Source organism: Metarhizium brunneum, chromosome 6 (assembly GCF_013426205.1).
Source record: "Metarhizium brunneum chromosome 6, complete sequence".
In the NCBI taxonomy this organism is placed as follows: domain Eukaryota; kingdom Fungi; phylum Ascomycota; class Sordariomycetes; order Hypocreales; family Clavicipitaceae; genus Metarhizium; species Metarhizium brunneum.
The window spans coordinates 45,965-60,296 of record NC_089427.1 but is presented as its reverse complement, the minus strand read 5'-3'; the positions used below and the strand labels follow the sequence as shown (position 1 = coordinate 60,296).

Genomic DNA, 14,332 nt, shown 5'->3' with positions numbered 1-14,332 from the left:
AGTACACTCGGAAGTAGTTGCTAGGTCTCACGGCTCCAGCTCGACGGCACATAATCCCCCCTTTGCTCCGAAATGGTCTAACCCAAATCGAGGGCAATACGAGAGGGTACCCCTTCAGGGATGACTCTATTTGTGCCTCACCTAGAGAGGTCGTAGAGCATTCGGCCCTCTTCTACAAGTGTGCTAGCCCCCCAACGGAGAAGGGCACATGGCGATCGGACACCGCCCAGTCTAGAACCTAGAGCTCTAATCGCATCATGAAAATGGCTGGAACAGCAACGTGGGCTATAGAAGCCAGCCCCCGTGTCCACGAGCTGTTGAAGCACCTTCACACAGCTTCTGCCTCTCAGGAGAAGTCATTATCGCAGGTCTGGTTCTACCTGAAGACTATTATTGGGTTTTACATCCGAAAAGCGGCCTGGCCGAAAGCAGCGGACGATCACATGCGACACAAGTTTGTGAGTTTGGAGCAAGACAAATGCCAGTTCATGTATCTCCTCGCACGGTCCCTTGGTGCCAAGAACATCATCAAAGCTGGCACTAGCTTTGGTGTGTCAACTATCTATCTTGCCCTTGCTGTAGGACAGAACGCCAGAGACGCAAGGGTCATGGGTATGAGAGCCACAGGTAAGGTTGTTGCTACCGAAAAAGAAGCTACGAAAGCAGCAAAGACCATGGACTACTGGATGCAGGCTGGTGACGAGGTTGAGCCGTGGATTGAGATGCGAGAGGGAGATTTGCGAGAGACGCTTCAAGTAACGGAAGGAATGCCGGAGCATGTTGATATGTTGCTTTTGGACCGTAAGTACGACTTATAATTCCAGCGCTGCTGCCAAAAACTGTGTTCGAGGTCAGAGCTGAGATTTTGTTGCTAGTTTGGACTCCGATGGCGCTGCCGGTCATCCAGAGCGTTCGGCCGCGACGGTGCAGGGGAGCTATGATCCTGGCGGATAACACGCGGATTGCGAACCTATGTATAAAGATTTCCTGCGGTACATAAACGATCCTAGCAACGGCTTCAAGTCTGTCACAACGCCATATCATGGCGGCCTCGAGTTGATAGTTTACCTACCGGCCTCTTGAGCAATCGTCCCAGTTTGCAATTACGGTGCGCGCCGGGAATAAAAAGTGATGCTCTGCCCTTAGCTTTAGGAAGACGCTTCTCCTTACACCTTTGTGCTGAGCTATGCAAGTGCTGTATACCTACATGTTGTCAGTCATGTCTTCTGTTTCGTTTACAGTATCATTCATCCCTCAGTTCGTTGTTTACCCATGCTTCACCCACCAAACTCCCGGGCTCCGAATCCTCTTCCTTTTCTTACCTTTTCGATTCACACCACCAATCTACGCAGCAAGATGGCAGGGCTAGTACAAGAAAATGAAGATGAGCTAGTCGGCGTTGTTCACAGCTCAGCAAGCCCCAGCAAGCCCGCGACGTCAAGCTCTAGCACGTTTCACCAACAGAAAAAGCGACGAGGCTCTTGCTGCCATCCAATAGAGAGATGAAATGTCCCAAGTGGTAGGCAAACTGCATTGAGACCCGGCCGATGCGGATATGTATGCAAGGCTACGATTGCTCTTTCTGCTGACATGTAGTTTAGTATCGCGACCAAGTATGGAATTTCTGACTCGGTGCAACTGATATATTTTGAATTATTGAACAGCTAATCAGGGCTTGCGTCATCCCTATTCATCAGTAGGTTCTGTTCATCATTCCCGTATTTGACGAGAGCTGTCGCTGATACTATATGAAGTCCTCCGTAAAATTTGTTACCGCTCTAGTTTCCTCAATGGTATTGTTCTCCAAGCTTTGGCCAAAATCGGGCGTATAACTCCCCCTTTCCTGATCGTTCTCAGGCATCGCAAAGTAAGGATTAAAGTTCCTACCGTCAATGGTATGAGCCGAGTTTACACTCCAACCCAGGGCTGTGTCTGGGTCACTGAACGGATCAATTCCATTAAAAATGGGCTTGTCTAACTCGATATGCTGAGCGCTGACACCCCCTGCGATGTTTGTCGACCCGATGGGAATACCTGGTCCCATGTCCCTTTGACCTTGGAAAGGGAAGCAGGAAGTCATGGCATTTGTCGATGCAAGACTCCATGTAACATCAAACCTATCATCAGCTGATGCTCCATCAACAGACTGATCATGGCGTGAATAGAGCAAGTTGCTCAAGTCCATGAGGTGTTCGGAACCGTGCAACTGGGTTTGTCCATCGCTATGATTTTCGTCCCAAGATGCCGCGCCACTGTCATGAGCCGGGCTCATGCCCTGAACCTCAAAACCAGCTCCAGGCCAAGTATCCAAGACGGATCGGACTTTTTTGTAGGCGCATATGCACGGCTGTCCGTCGTTACAACAACAACGTTCTGCATGGGCAAGTCAATGAGAGTGACGAGACGAGGGTGGAGTCTTGTTTCGAAAGGCTCAGAACTGACCAGAATCGGCTTCAATCATGGACTCAAGCGAGGAATTTTGAGCCTTTGCGCCACAGTCGCATTTTGTATGAACTGAGTGTGATTGACGTAGAGAGCGACAGTGTTGGCACTGCCTTACGGGCCTGCCTTTGTTGGTGATTTTTTGAAGTGGACGATCTTGCCGGAACTCTAGGCATCAGCAAGGGGGAGCATTTCGGTGAAGCCATTCGAGCTGGGGAGATGACCGGATCGTAGCACTCACCAATGTGCTGACACTTGCTTGCGCGATGCCCGCGCACGCAAGTGTCACAAGCAAATTTACTACCGTCTAATATCATTTCGATTTAGGTACGGGTGTCAGTTTGCATCCTGTTAAACAGTATTAATCAACAGATGAGGGAAGCCTAGTGGGGAGAGACAAACATCACCCGTGCCAGCTCCAGCCTTTTCCGAGGTTACTAGTAGCACGGGCACCTGGCTTGTGAGATTGCGTATCCCTGCCGGAGCTGGGACACGCCGAACTCCACTTTTATCAGATGGTCACCAACGGGATCGAGTCGGAGTTGGTCTCATGAATAGAGCTTTGCTTGCAATAATAAACACGTTTCTGTCCTCATTGTTTCCGTCCAAAATATGGCTACGAATCGCAAGACACCTGTTTAAGGCAATCAATAATCTTTAGGAGGACGAAAAAAGAAGCAGAAGAACAAGTAGAAGAAATAAAAGCAAGTACGCGAGTAATAGCAGAAACTTTATCCGCATTGACTGCCTGACATGAGGGGTCTTATATGAGGACCACGGACCACGGGCCAGCCCAGCTTTGCCCTGGTCACAAAGCCTGCTTTGCTGTCCGACGTCCCTAACGCCACCTGTAGCTCGGTTCCTAACCTCTAAGAGAATGTGGCTTGTTGGAGTAGCGCTAACTATCTCACTCCGGGCAGGAAGAGAGATAAGGTTATCAGCTTACTGATGAGGCTGGGGGACTATGTGTCTAGCCCGTAAAAGAGTGTGGGTAAGGCTACGGCATAAATCGCTCTCCTAGCTGCTACTGTTGATGTTCCGCGGACTGCGTTGTTAACGAACCGCAGCTGCGATACGAGATAAAAACACGTTCACCCAGCCACATTCTCAGGTAACACGTTGCAGAAAAAGCAACATTTGTGGCAGGGGCCCCCTGGAGTTGCGCGCTGTAAGGGTTCTTACGGTGAAGCGCCGGATCCGAGGATCTGCCGGATTCACACCACCTCATTCATCCAAGTTTAACTTCGAATATCTCAACAACCATGGCTGCAATTAACGAGGCGCTTAGAGTACTCTTACAAGCCTGTAAGCGGAGGTCAAGCTGCTTGGATATGAGAACAAGGGTCTCCGAGAAACAATTATCCTTAAGAAACAGCGTAGGCAACGCGGTAAAGCTCTGAAAGACTACCTCTTTGACCGTGCAGACCCTAACTCGGTCTAGGTATTTAGCCCGGTAAAAATCGCTTAAGCACGTTTAAAGAAAGCCACGATAAAGGCCAATAAGCAAGAAGAGGCTCTTAAGAAGAAGACTAATAAAGCTAAAAGGCAAAAGAAGGCGGCGGCGGAAAAGGCACAAGCTTTAGAGAGGAGGATGCAACAGGAGGGGGAAATAGAACAAAAACGGCAGGCAAATGAGGCTAGAAAGCAAGAGAAAAAGGCAAATCAGCAAATTTGAAATGCTCTTAAGCGTGCAAGTCTGGGAATAGCCCAACAGAAGCAGTCAATACCACAGGAAGCTTCTGATGCCGTCGAAGACAACGAGAGAACCCAAGACGAAATAGTTGTCGCTCTTCCGTTCATGTCGGAGATGCCGGTGCCCTCGCAACTGCCGCATCAACCAAGTAATGAGACAGAGAGGCAGATACACATGAATTCAGCATGCATATCTGGTGCAAAAAGACCTTCTCTAGTTGTTGAAAATGGTCGAGAGCTTGTGGTGTCATATCGGGACTCACTCCATCCAAAGATGGTCCATCATTCTGCGCAACCAATTCCCGGTATTGCAGTCTGAGAAATCCAAGAGGCTCTAAATCTGTTCAACCCTCTCCTGACGCCAAAGTAGCCACCGTGGCCAAGGAATTCGGTGTGCCACACAATCGACTCCGTTACCACCTCGAGGGTCCGTCACCTACCCTGCATGTGACGTTGTCGCAGTTCGGAATCTGGTAGCCAGGCAAGTCAAGTGTATTATGAGAACTAAAACTGATTCTTTTTCCTTCTTTACCCAAGTCGCCCTCGACCTTGCTTGCCCTCCTGGAGCGTCAATTGGCGATGAAGATCAACCTGGAGGTCTGTGTTGATGCCTGCTCTTAGTCTGGGCTGACCTGAAGAGTATTCAAACGAATGTCAGGTTTCCTAGATGGTGGGCAAGTCAACTTACAGATATGTTGGGCTGGATCTTCGATTATTACGGCCAGGGACTTTTTCAAGAGAACTAGACGCGCCACCGAGGCGACACAGCAGCTGCAGTCGGTTAGAACAATATTCCACCGGGCCAGAGGTCTCTGCATGAAGGAATCTGGTACGAACAAGACGCCCAGCCAGAAGATGAGAGCAACCGCCATCTTGCGGTTCGTGGGCATGTGCAATCGCGCGATGACGGGGAGTGGGAAGCACAACACGATGACATCCAGAGCAATATTGGTTCCCACTTGTGCGAGGCCTAAAGCTGTCGCGTCGTAAGGAAGGCTCACATGGCCCGACCATGGCTCTGATACTGGTCTCGCATCGGTCAAGGTAAACTAATAGGCGCGTTAGTCTGCGGGGCCTCGTGTGTGGGCTAGGGATTACTGCAACATGACATGCAACGACTTACACAGAAGAAGACAGTCCCCCAAACAGATATTGTCGCAATTCCAAACCACACGCATACTTTAAACATGGCCGTCGAAAATATCCTCTTGTAAAAGAGAAGAATCGCAATCTTGACAGCCGTCTCAGGGGCGTTGAGAGAATGACGGAGCAGAGCCATATCAGCTAGTCAACGGAGCAATGCAATTAGCCACGTTTTCTGTCCATCACTTCAGTCGACAAGGAAAAAAAGAAAAACCAAGTGGGTAGCTGGGTAGTTGTTTTATTACGCCGGGGGACAATACAAACAGCGAGGGAGTACTTGACGCCCGTCTCATTATTAATCGTAGTAAGTGATGCCGGACCGGGCCGCCACGACCCAGACAACAATGCTGAGAGGCGCCGTAGTCAGCCAAGAGACGAGAAGCCAGCTTTCGTCGGAGCGCGATCCCGTCGAGGCCTTTTGACGGACAGCAACGACGCGCAGGTAAAGGGCGACGGCCGACAACGCGGGGAAAATGGCAGACACGATGACCAACCCCGTGGTGGCCGCCGACGGCAAGCTCGAGCTGGCCATGTGTGACATTTCCACTGTCCACGAGAGTAATGCAGACTCGATACAAATCGAGGAGAGGAGCAACATGTGGGAAGTGCAAGGGCAATATGGTCAAGGGGTGCCTTTCAGAGTCTGCCAGTCGCAAATAGTTCGGGCTGACGAGCGGCGGGAAGCACATTCTGGGATGGTGAGACATGATCGAGGTTCAAATGCTTCTTCACAACCAAGGCTGTATTGTATCGGATGGCGAGGTGGTGCGCGGAAATGCCGTGGCCGGGTGCCGAGCCTTCTGTTTCTCGGCCTTTTCTTTATTCGGCAAGTCACTATTGGTCCATCTTGATGTCTGTTTCACAGCATGATGCAAGTGTCGTGGCTTCGGCTCGTTTGCGGAAATGATTACATCGATCGATGTGACAACATTTGAAGTCACGTATTTGGCGGTGCGATGGATCCCTCCTAAGCACACGCAACCATGGCAAGGCCAAAGCCGTCTGGTACTAGCCGTTTTGGTTCGAAGCATTGACATGTTGGTCAATGTCACATCATCTGATGCAAAGGTGCCCTGCTTATGTGTGACGGGAGAGGTCGGGCTGCAAGTGAGGAGGCGTTTGACAAGGAGTTGTTCATCAACAACACATGGAGCTGTCGTTGAGGCTTGTGAATTCCGGAGCTCCCACAAATACGCATTTCCCTCTTTCGCACCTCGTTCTAATACCAAAGAGTCAACATTGAACTGCGTCGTGCACATGACCATGTCTTCCAACGATGGCTACCTTTTCACCCGGGACTACCTTGACAATAATAGGTACGCGCGCATGGAAACACGGCAAGAATGAACCGAGAAAGAATGCCAAAATCAAGAGCCAGTACTCGCAGATTAACCAGGTGGCAGGATCAACTTGATGCACAGTCTCTGGACAAAGGTTTTCGGATACGCCGTCCACCCCAAAATTCCCATCGCAAAACCCGACCTACATGTGGCGGACGTAGGTACCGGGACCGGGTCAGTAGGGCTGGATGCCGTCTGCACAATTCCATACTTCAAGTAATGGCGAACGATCCTAGCATTTGGCTATTCGATGTCCGAGAGCATCTTGCCAAGTCAGCCCAGCACGTAGGCTTGGACATCTCCTTTAACGCTGCGCCGCATCCCGATACACTACCCTCGAATGTCAAGTTGCGACACTGGGATATTAAAGATGACCTGCCAGCGGACCTGGTGGCGGCCTTTGACCTTGTCCACGTCCGCTTTCTGTCATTTGTTCTCTTGAACAATGAGGTAGAAGTGGTTTTGCGCAAACTTTTTCAAATGCTAAGTACATATATCTGCGCAAATTCGACAAGTCGATGCCGGTTGGTTGCTAACCCAACATCAGAGCCTGGCGGCTACCTGCAATGGGGAGAGCCCGACATGGAGACACTTCGCATCGACAAGGTCGCCCCCGAGGCTAAAAGTGAAGGCTTGGAGCAGCTGTTCAAGTTGTTTGAGATTCAGGATGCGCGCCTCAAACCAACCTGGGCGGTAGAACTGCACAACCTCTTCTCTGCCGTGGGGTTTGACCATGTGGACGTGCACAGCCTTGACTGTCCGCCACATTGGGCCTACATCTTTCACGAGGGGGGGCTGATGATGCATGAAATCATCTCTCGCAAGAACAAGAGCGAGAAAATGCAGCACGAGTTGGCACGTCTGCTGCCGCAGGCCGTCGAGGAAACTCGAAATGGAGCTTGGGTAAGCTGCGTACGGTTGACTGTTATTGGGAAACGGCCTGCGCAATAGTCGAATAGTTGATTGAGCACACAATACGGATAGAGCTAGGTCTGTGGCTCGAATATCTCAAGCGAAGGAATGGAAAACAAGGCCGAGCGACCTTGTCGTGGTTATGCGAGTAGCAGTGCAACGAAAATAATGTTCATCAACTCCTCTCCTGCCTCCTCAAATACTCCGTACAGGCAGCAATTCGAATCAAAGTTTGCGGGCGCATAAACTAGTTGATGCTTTGTTTGGAAACAGCGACTTGCTCTAAACCTCCTTCAAGGGTTCGATTTGCTCAATGTCGTGAAGGCGACAGACTCTTCTTCGTGAGGGGGCGTTCATTTCTCGCCCACAGAGCCTCAACGACGGTGGAAAGAGCCTGGTGTCTCTGCTCATGTTTCATGCCATCTACATGCCAGGCGTATTCGTGTATCCTGTCCACCTATGAACCGGAGAGCCCACCGAACAATTGCTAAATGAACTACCAGACCCCATAGACCTCGATGTTGCCTCACAATTCCGCCAGATTGTAATGGCCCGAGACTGAAAACCAGGCAGTCATCTCATATAGGGGTCACTAACGCACTATAATTTATGGCGTAGTCACGTCCATTTGTTGGTGTGACAACCTGCATGTGCCATTTGAGTGTTACATATGTAGCACCTTCTAAGACTACTACATAAGACAAGGCCACCAGACCAGACCTGTCACCCACACCTCAACAGCCAGGCCTAACGAGCCCGAATTTAGCAGCACATGCAGCTTGAACGAGTTGAGCCTAAATTCAACAACCCTGGAAGCCTCAATTTTAACAACCGCCCCCAACCCCGCCTCACCGCTTTGCTTACACCTATGACAAGGGTTGACGTTGTCATCGGACCTAGTAAATCGGGGTTGCGTCCTTTCGTCATCATGAAGCAATAGATCATGGAAAATATGTCAGACCATCGCAAATTACTTGATTGACTATGGAGCTATCAACACGGTTCGCCAGCCCACCATATTACCAATACCCAGCCCTCGATGCTTCAAAAAGAGAATTCCGTCTTATCCGGCTTCTGACGCCCAAACCATCGCTCATCCCAGGCTACCAGGGCACTCTGCGCGTGGAAATCATCGAGACAACAACGAGGGTCGAGTCTGGGGAAACCTGCTCCTACAATACGCTCTCGTATGCCTGGGGCAATGAAAGCAATAGGCCCCAACGCACAGTGCTGGTTGAGGATAGAGGCAAAACATACAAACTTGCCATTTACCGCCCATTAGAGGTCGCGCTGCTACACCTAGTCGCGACCAGCGTACTCGACCTCCCGCTGTTTGTGGATCAGATATGCACCAACCAGGGGGATACCATCGAAAAGGCCCATCAAGTCGCTCTCATGAAGGACATATACAAGAATTGCGAGCGAGGCGTCATCTGGCTCGGCGCCGCATCTCGCAACTCGGACACGTGGTACAATTACGTTCGAGAAAGATGCCACGACGGCAACGGGGTTCTATGCGGCATCATCAACCACCGACTCGCGAGCTGCATGAATGTATTCGACGCAGTCATGGATCTGTCCATAGAGATCAGTGACCAGGAGCGCGAGGATCGCGACGCAATACTAGACATGATACGTCTTCATGGCGACGACTTTCCTCTAGCAGGATACGAGGACATTCTCGACCGTCGCTGGTTCCAGCGCCTTTGGACCATACAAGAAGGATGCTTGCCACGACAGCTCCTCTTGGCTTGCGGCATGCAATCTCTCTGCTTTGATTGCTTCAAAGCCGGCATGTTCTTCTACAGCCTGTACAACACTCACTGGAATAAAAACCATTCAGGCCTAAAATCTAGGCAGGAGCTGTGACAAGGGCTCAGTAGAGGGCTTGGAGCATTTACTCAATTCATCTAATAACAGTCTTTGCTATCAAAGGTCCTTGGTTTTCCTCAAGGCCTTAAGGGACCAAAGCCGTCTATTTATACAAGAAGTCGGTGAGGACCTTCTGCCCTAATCCCGTGACCGTAGCCCTTGTGTAACCAGCCATTTCCGTGTAACAGGAGCTCAGGCGTCGAGTCATGCTTCTTCGCAATCCCAACGCGTTTGGTCGTGTGATGGAGGAACGCAGAGCCATTCACGGGTCGAATGACCAAAAGTCGCTCTATGACATTGTGCTCAGATATAATGTCAATGACCTCGAACCCAAGATTGGCGCCTCCATGGGCAAGGATCGAATCTTTGCACTGCTTGGGCTGGCAGCGGATGACGATGAGTTCCGCAAAGGGGTGTGCGTGCAGTACGGCGGTACTATGCGAACATATAGGGATGTCGCACGCCTGATGCTGAAACGAGACGTCGATACACTTCTCTTTAATCAGTTTCCAAAGAACCTGGCAGGATTACCGTCTTGGGTCCCCGACTGGAGCATGAATCTAGTTACGCCACTCGGCTATAGCAAGCTGACTGAGCCCGAGTTTACGGCTGGGGGCGAAAAACAAACAGCCGACTTGTCGCTCGATGAGCAAAATGGTCTTGCCATCAAGGGCACCCTGTTGGACAAGGTTGTTTTCGTGGGCGAGCGCACGTATTCTGTTTCTCGTGAATCCTTTACGCATCCCCAAATTGATTATCTAGATGCCACTCTGTTTTTCAATGAGATATCCGCCGTCGTACGGGACGCAGCGTTCGTGTATAACGGTCATTCGGCCTTGCCACTGGACCAAGAGGCGCGAGCCCTGCAGTTTCTTCGTGTCTGCGACTCTGGTCTTTCGTACTGGAGTTTGGCAAGGGAATTTGGCCATTTCGAGGCCAAAGAGCGTTTAGAAACATGTTTTTACGTTGTCAATTTCGTAGGAGAGAGCGCGATCAAGTCTGAAGAAAGCTTGGCCGCGTGGTCCATCACTCGTATCTATCATACAATTGGCGTTGTTCCGTGGTATTTCCAGGCCGGCTCAGAAATGGAAACACTCAGATACTGGGCTCGAGGTCCCATCGCAATGGCAAAGTTACTATATGAAGGCGTTCAAGACTTCTTGTGGGAGATGTTGATGCTTTGCGCATCATCGGCTATGGTCCAGGGGATATCTTGGTACATCGACTTCACGCGCCGGTTCAGAAAAATTGACTACAAAGCTCACAAGGACCTAACAAAGGGCCCTAAGATGCCAGAAGAGTGGGTGACGAAACTTGAACAATATGCCGCGGAGAGGCATTCATTCATGCATGATTTGGTGAGAAACGCCGGCCGAAGAGTGTATCGCACAGAAAGGGGTTACGTGGGAATGGGGCCGCCGAAAATTGAATGTGGTGATATGGTGGCTGTTTTTCATGGAGGCACGATGGCGCATATTCTGCGTCCATCCAAGGATGACAGAGGTCATGATGAGGACACAGCTTGGGAGTATATTGGAGAAACGTACTGCGATGGTATTATGCATGGCGAGGCCTTGGAGTCGGGCGTTGCTCGCCGCGTACTGCTTGTCTGAGTGAATATGCAACTCGCCGTACATTTTTGCATCATTTATGAAGAGTATGCTGCATTTCTTGGGAGTGGCCTCGATCGGAAAGTCTACCACAAGGCTTTCCCTACCATTCCTTCTCGTCACAGCAGAGAGACTCGAAATTTCCGAGATCCAGTTACCTTACTCCGTACTGTTCGTCATAAAAGATTGATTGGTCTTCATGCGACTCAAAGTCAAGAAATGCCTCTTGTATAGAGTATGGCAGGTGTAGCTAACCAAGAGCGGTTTGTGAACCACACTCAAGTCAAAATAGACTTTACGTCGTACTCGTACGAAGGTGAGGATTGATAATGTCTATACAGTCCATGTAACGGGCCAAGCCGCTTGAACGGCGGCTGTGCCGCCTATCACTAACCCCCCAGCGGGCTGACTCTAGAATCTTCTGTGGAGGCGTACGGGGAAGATATAAGGCGCTATTATTGTGCTATAAAGTATGTAGACTTTCTTTTCTTCTTTATTTTGATAGTAAACAGCATATGGACTAGTTAGTCGACTCAACTCACTGGAGGTCTTTCACAGTCCACAGTAGGTGCTAGATGGCTCTAGCTTCAATCATATGGTGGTGAAGACCGGAAGTCCAAGAACACACAGAGTAGTGTGTCCGTTATCTAGGGAAGGCGAGGTGATTGTGTTCTGAGCTTCCCTCAATCAATAATTGCTGAGAACGGGCGCACAATCTTTTGATGCATTTGTCGTCCCAAAACTGAGCGCACTAACGTCCGCTCTATGTTGTATCCTTCACGACCAGTTCTCGGAATTCACGGAATGAACAATTTGTCAGCGATCGCGACCTCGAGTCGATGAAAATGGTACTACTTGTCATTGCTTAACCCCTACTTCCCAAGACCTGATGTTATATTTCGCCTTGGATCGTATTTATCTGGTTTGAGTCTCTAGCTAGTGTAAGATGAGAAACGGTATCAGGAACTCGTCATGGTACAGGTCTTCTTCTTTGGTATAATGTATAGGAGAGTCTGTTGCATTAGATAGCCTGGGGCCGGAAAGAATCATCTGTACATTGCGTTCTATGCCAAATTTGAGGCAGGGTGCTTCATGATGTGCAAATCGGGCACCGACCCGGTAATATTGACTATGCATTGAAGAGTGCTGCAGGCTGGTCCTCCATTCTAATCTGCATTTCCTTACCATAAGTTGCCGTGTAATATTATTTTCGCGATACACGAGGGAAAGCGCTGACTTTACCTGGGAAGATCAAATGATAGTTGAAGATATTCTGGATTTGCCAGATAATTAATAATTATATGTATTTAATATTAATATGCACTTATACTTTTTTATAGCAAAATACGCTCTTAACCATATAAAGTGTAGTTCTGTTATTATAAATAACGCTTCTATTAACGTATATATCGGCCAACCAGACCTATTAGACTTTACATCTACTAAAGGGGGTATAGTTTTATTCACAAGAGGGTTAAGCAATCAATACATCTCCAAGGGAACAGGGTTAGTACTATCGCCCCTGGACCAGGTAAGCACAAATTCTTAGCTATTGAATAAGTCATGCTGACAAGAATCACAGAGTGGACGTGACTCTATTAATCCCTGCGATAATAAATAATAAAGCCTAACAAGAATTTACCAGCCCTATAAGTTGACCTGCGCAACCGTCTGAGATTGTAAGTTGCGTGGTGTTTCTTGCTTTAATGGATAGCTCGTGTGTTAGTAGGCAGACGTTGCGCTGTAATAGCGGAGGAGTTGTTAATAGCTAAACGTAGTTTATGCTAGAACTTGATATTGGCTTGCTTGTTTTCATTTCGCTATGGGTAGGATAAAAGAGCGGAGGTTTGGAGTGGAATTTAAAGAAGATCCAGCATTTAAATGATATATTTCTACAACCATGGAACGCTATCAAAAAGACCCCGAAATAACTATCCTTGGCGCCGGTTACCCGCCATTGGTCTCTGATAGAAGGCTTTGGGCGACGCTACCTGTTTCTAGAAGGAAACACTCTGAACCACAGAACGCCTGCCTTAGGGAAGACTACTACTGTCGGACCTGGCATTATTCGTATCAAGTCTAATACTCGGAGAATAGAGCTCCAATTCTTCCACCTCACGACCCTTAAAGGGATCCCCAGGACTCGTTCTAGAGCTGCTACGTATGTAGCTAGTATTAGAGGTAAAGCCACCGTAGCCAGGGTTGTTGGCACTCCTATTCTTGGGTTTGCCCAATAAGTAGTCGTAAACGGGCTTGATGGGCGGCACGCTGCCGCAAAGAATAATAACAAACAACTCTGCTCCGGACCACATGTAAAGGTTGTAGGTCTCCCCTATTACACACTTAGTCAAGCACTTATGGCAAATGGAATACGAAGGTCAGAACACGAAGCAGGGTTCTGCCGAAAATACAAAGGGGGTTGCGAACGCACAAGTTATATCGGAGCGCTCGTTTAGAGCCACAAGGTACGTAGTCTTGACGGCGGCGAAGATGGCAGCAATAACACCGAGGCCCAATAGGATACACAATTCGACTTTTTTCTTCCAGGTTAAATTGAGGTTATAGAAGAAAGAAGCAGGCAAAAATGCTAGGAATAGGTCTACTAGGATGTTGTAACCTGGGAAACCCATTAGTTTATCGACATTTGAGAGCCACTCTTATATACACACGCAGTTAGACTTACCGGAAAGAAAGATGGCAAAGTCGGTCTGGATTGAAGACCGCCAGCACTTGGCTTTTCCTTCTACCACCAATTGCGTGTTCCATAGGGCTTCTACGGGCGAACACTGCGTGAAAGTAAGGATGATATTGACGGCGCTAATGAGAAGCGCTGTAATAATGGCAAACCATAGAATCCGTCTGCGCCAAAACGTGGTCGATCCGGTCACGCGAAGGATTAAGATTCCCACTGAGATTTTTCCAGTCGCGAAACCCATAATGTGAAATGGCTGAGATATCCAGCTCCATTTTGCAGCCTCAGTCCTTTCCTCGGGGGTTAAATAGTACAAATGGCGCATACCACCAATGGATATGTCCTTGGTTAGGATGGCGACAAAGAAGATGAAGAGTATCTGCACCGAGATGTCAGCAGCCGCTTCCATTGCTCAAGCGACGGCATTCAGGGTTGGGAGATGGGAACCAGCTTACAAGTGTCAGCAGCATCATCCAGTCGTCGGGTCCAGTTGAGCGCATCATGCGTCGTCCCACAAACCGCATTAACACGACGAGTATACCCATGGCTGTCATAACCCAGCAGATGACCAAGGCCTCAGGACCACGGTCGACATCGCCGCCCAAAGGCGCAGGACCGATCTGCGACAT

At 49.3% G+C, this 14,332-nt stretch overlaps 8 protein-coding genes across 8 annotated transcripts; 4 read left to right on the top strand and 4 right to left on the bottom strand.

Moving 5' to 3' along the window:
* Nucleotides 1-263: 263 nt before the first annotated feature.
* On the top strand, nucleotides 264-954 carry G6M90_00g093470 (uncharacterized protein; the record flags this gene model as incomplete). The annotated part of the gene is made up of 2 exons (XM_066131446.1): nucleotides 264-805; nucleotides 876-954. 2 exons carry the CDS (start codon nucleotides 264-266, stop codon nucleotides 952-954), a joined length of 621 nt encoding a protein of 206 aa, XP_065987553.1.
* Nucleotides 955-1,744: 790 nt separating this feature from the next.
* G6M90_00g093460 (uncharacterized protein) lies at nucleotides 1,745-2,272 on the bottom strand (the record flags this gene model as incomplete). The annotated part of the gene is made up of 1 exon (XM_066131445.1): nucleotides 1,745-2,272. One exon carries the CDS (start codon nucleotides 2,270-2,272, stop codon nucleotides 1,745-1,747), a length of 528 nt encoding a protein of 175 aa, XP_065987590.1.
* A 2,390-nt stretch (nucleotides 2,273-4,662) lies between these two features.
* On the bottom strand, nucleotides 4,663-5,413 carry G6M90_00g093450 (uncharacterized protein; the record flags this gene model as incomplete). The annotated part of the gene is made up of 4 exons (XM_066131444.1): nucleotides 4,663-4,745; nucleotides 4,823-4,905; nucleotides 4,972-5,183; nucleotides 5,258-5,413. The coding sequence occupies 4 exons, from the start codon at nucleotides 5,411-5,413 to the stop codon at nucleotides 4,663-4,665; spliced, it is 534 nt and encodes a 177-aa protein (XP_065987562.1).
* A 159-nt stretch (nucleotides 5,414-5,572) lies between these two features.
* On the bottom strand, nucleotides 5,573-5,809 carry G6M90_00g093440 (uncharacterized protein; the record flags this gene model as incomplete). Its single annotated transcript, XM_066131443.1, has 1 exon — nucleotides 5,573-5,809. One exon carries the CDS (start codon nucleotides 5,807-5,809, stop codon nucleotides 5,573-5,575), a length of 237 nt encoding a protein of 78 aa, XP_065987674.1.
* A 1,027-nt stretch (nucleotides 5,810-6,836) lies between these two features.
* On the top strand, nucleotides 6,837-7,568 carry G6M90_00g093430 (uncharacterized protein; the record flags this gene model as incomplete). The annotated part of the gene is made up of 2 exons (XM_066131442.1): nucleotides 6,837-7,104; nucleotides 7,165-7,568. The coding sequence occupies 2 exons, from the start codon at nucleotides 6,837-6,839 to the stop codon at nucleotides 7,566-7,568; spliced, it is 672 nt and encodes a 223-aa protein (XP_065987781.1).
* A 945-nt stretch (nucleotides 7,569-8,513) lies between these two features.
* Nucleotides 8,514-9,398, top strand: het-6_12 (Heterokaryon incompatibility protein 6, OR allele; the record flags this gene model as incomplete). The annotated part of the gene is made up of 1 exon (XM_014683936.1): nucleotides 8,514-9,398. The coding sequence occupies one exon, from the start codon at nucleotides 8,514-8,516 to the stop codon at nucleotides 9,396-9,398; it is 885 nt and encodes a 294-aa protein (XP_014539422.1).
* Nucleotides 9,399-9,607: 209 nt separating this feature from the next.
* Nucleotides 9,608-11,014, top strand: het-6_11 (Heterokaryon incompatibility protein 6, OR allele; the record flags this gene model as incomplete). The annotated part of the gene is made up of 1 exon (XM_014683937.1): nucleotides 9,608-11,014. One exon carries the CDS (start codon nucleotides 9,608-9,610, stop codon nucleotides 11,012-11,014), a length of 1,407 nt encoding a protein of 468 aa, XP_014539423.1.
* A 2,030-nt stretch (nucleotides 11,015-13,044) lies between these two features.
* Nucleotides 13,045-14,332, bottom strand: G6M90_00g093400 (uncharacterized protein; the record flags this gene model as incomplete). The annotated part of the gene is made up of 4 exons (XM_014683938.1): nucleotides 13,045-13,343; nucleotides 13,443-13,628; nucleotides 13,695-14,082; nucleotides 14,159-14,332. The coding sequence occupies 4 exons, from the start codon at nucleotides 14,330-14,332 to the stop codon at nucleotides 13,045-13,047; spliced, it is 1,047 nt and encodes a 348-aa protein (XP_014539424.1).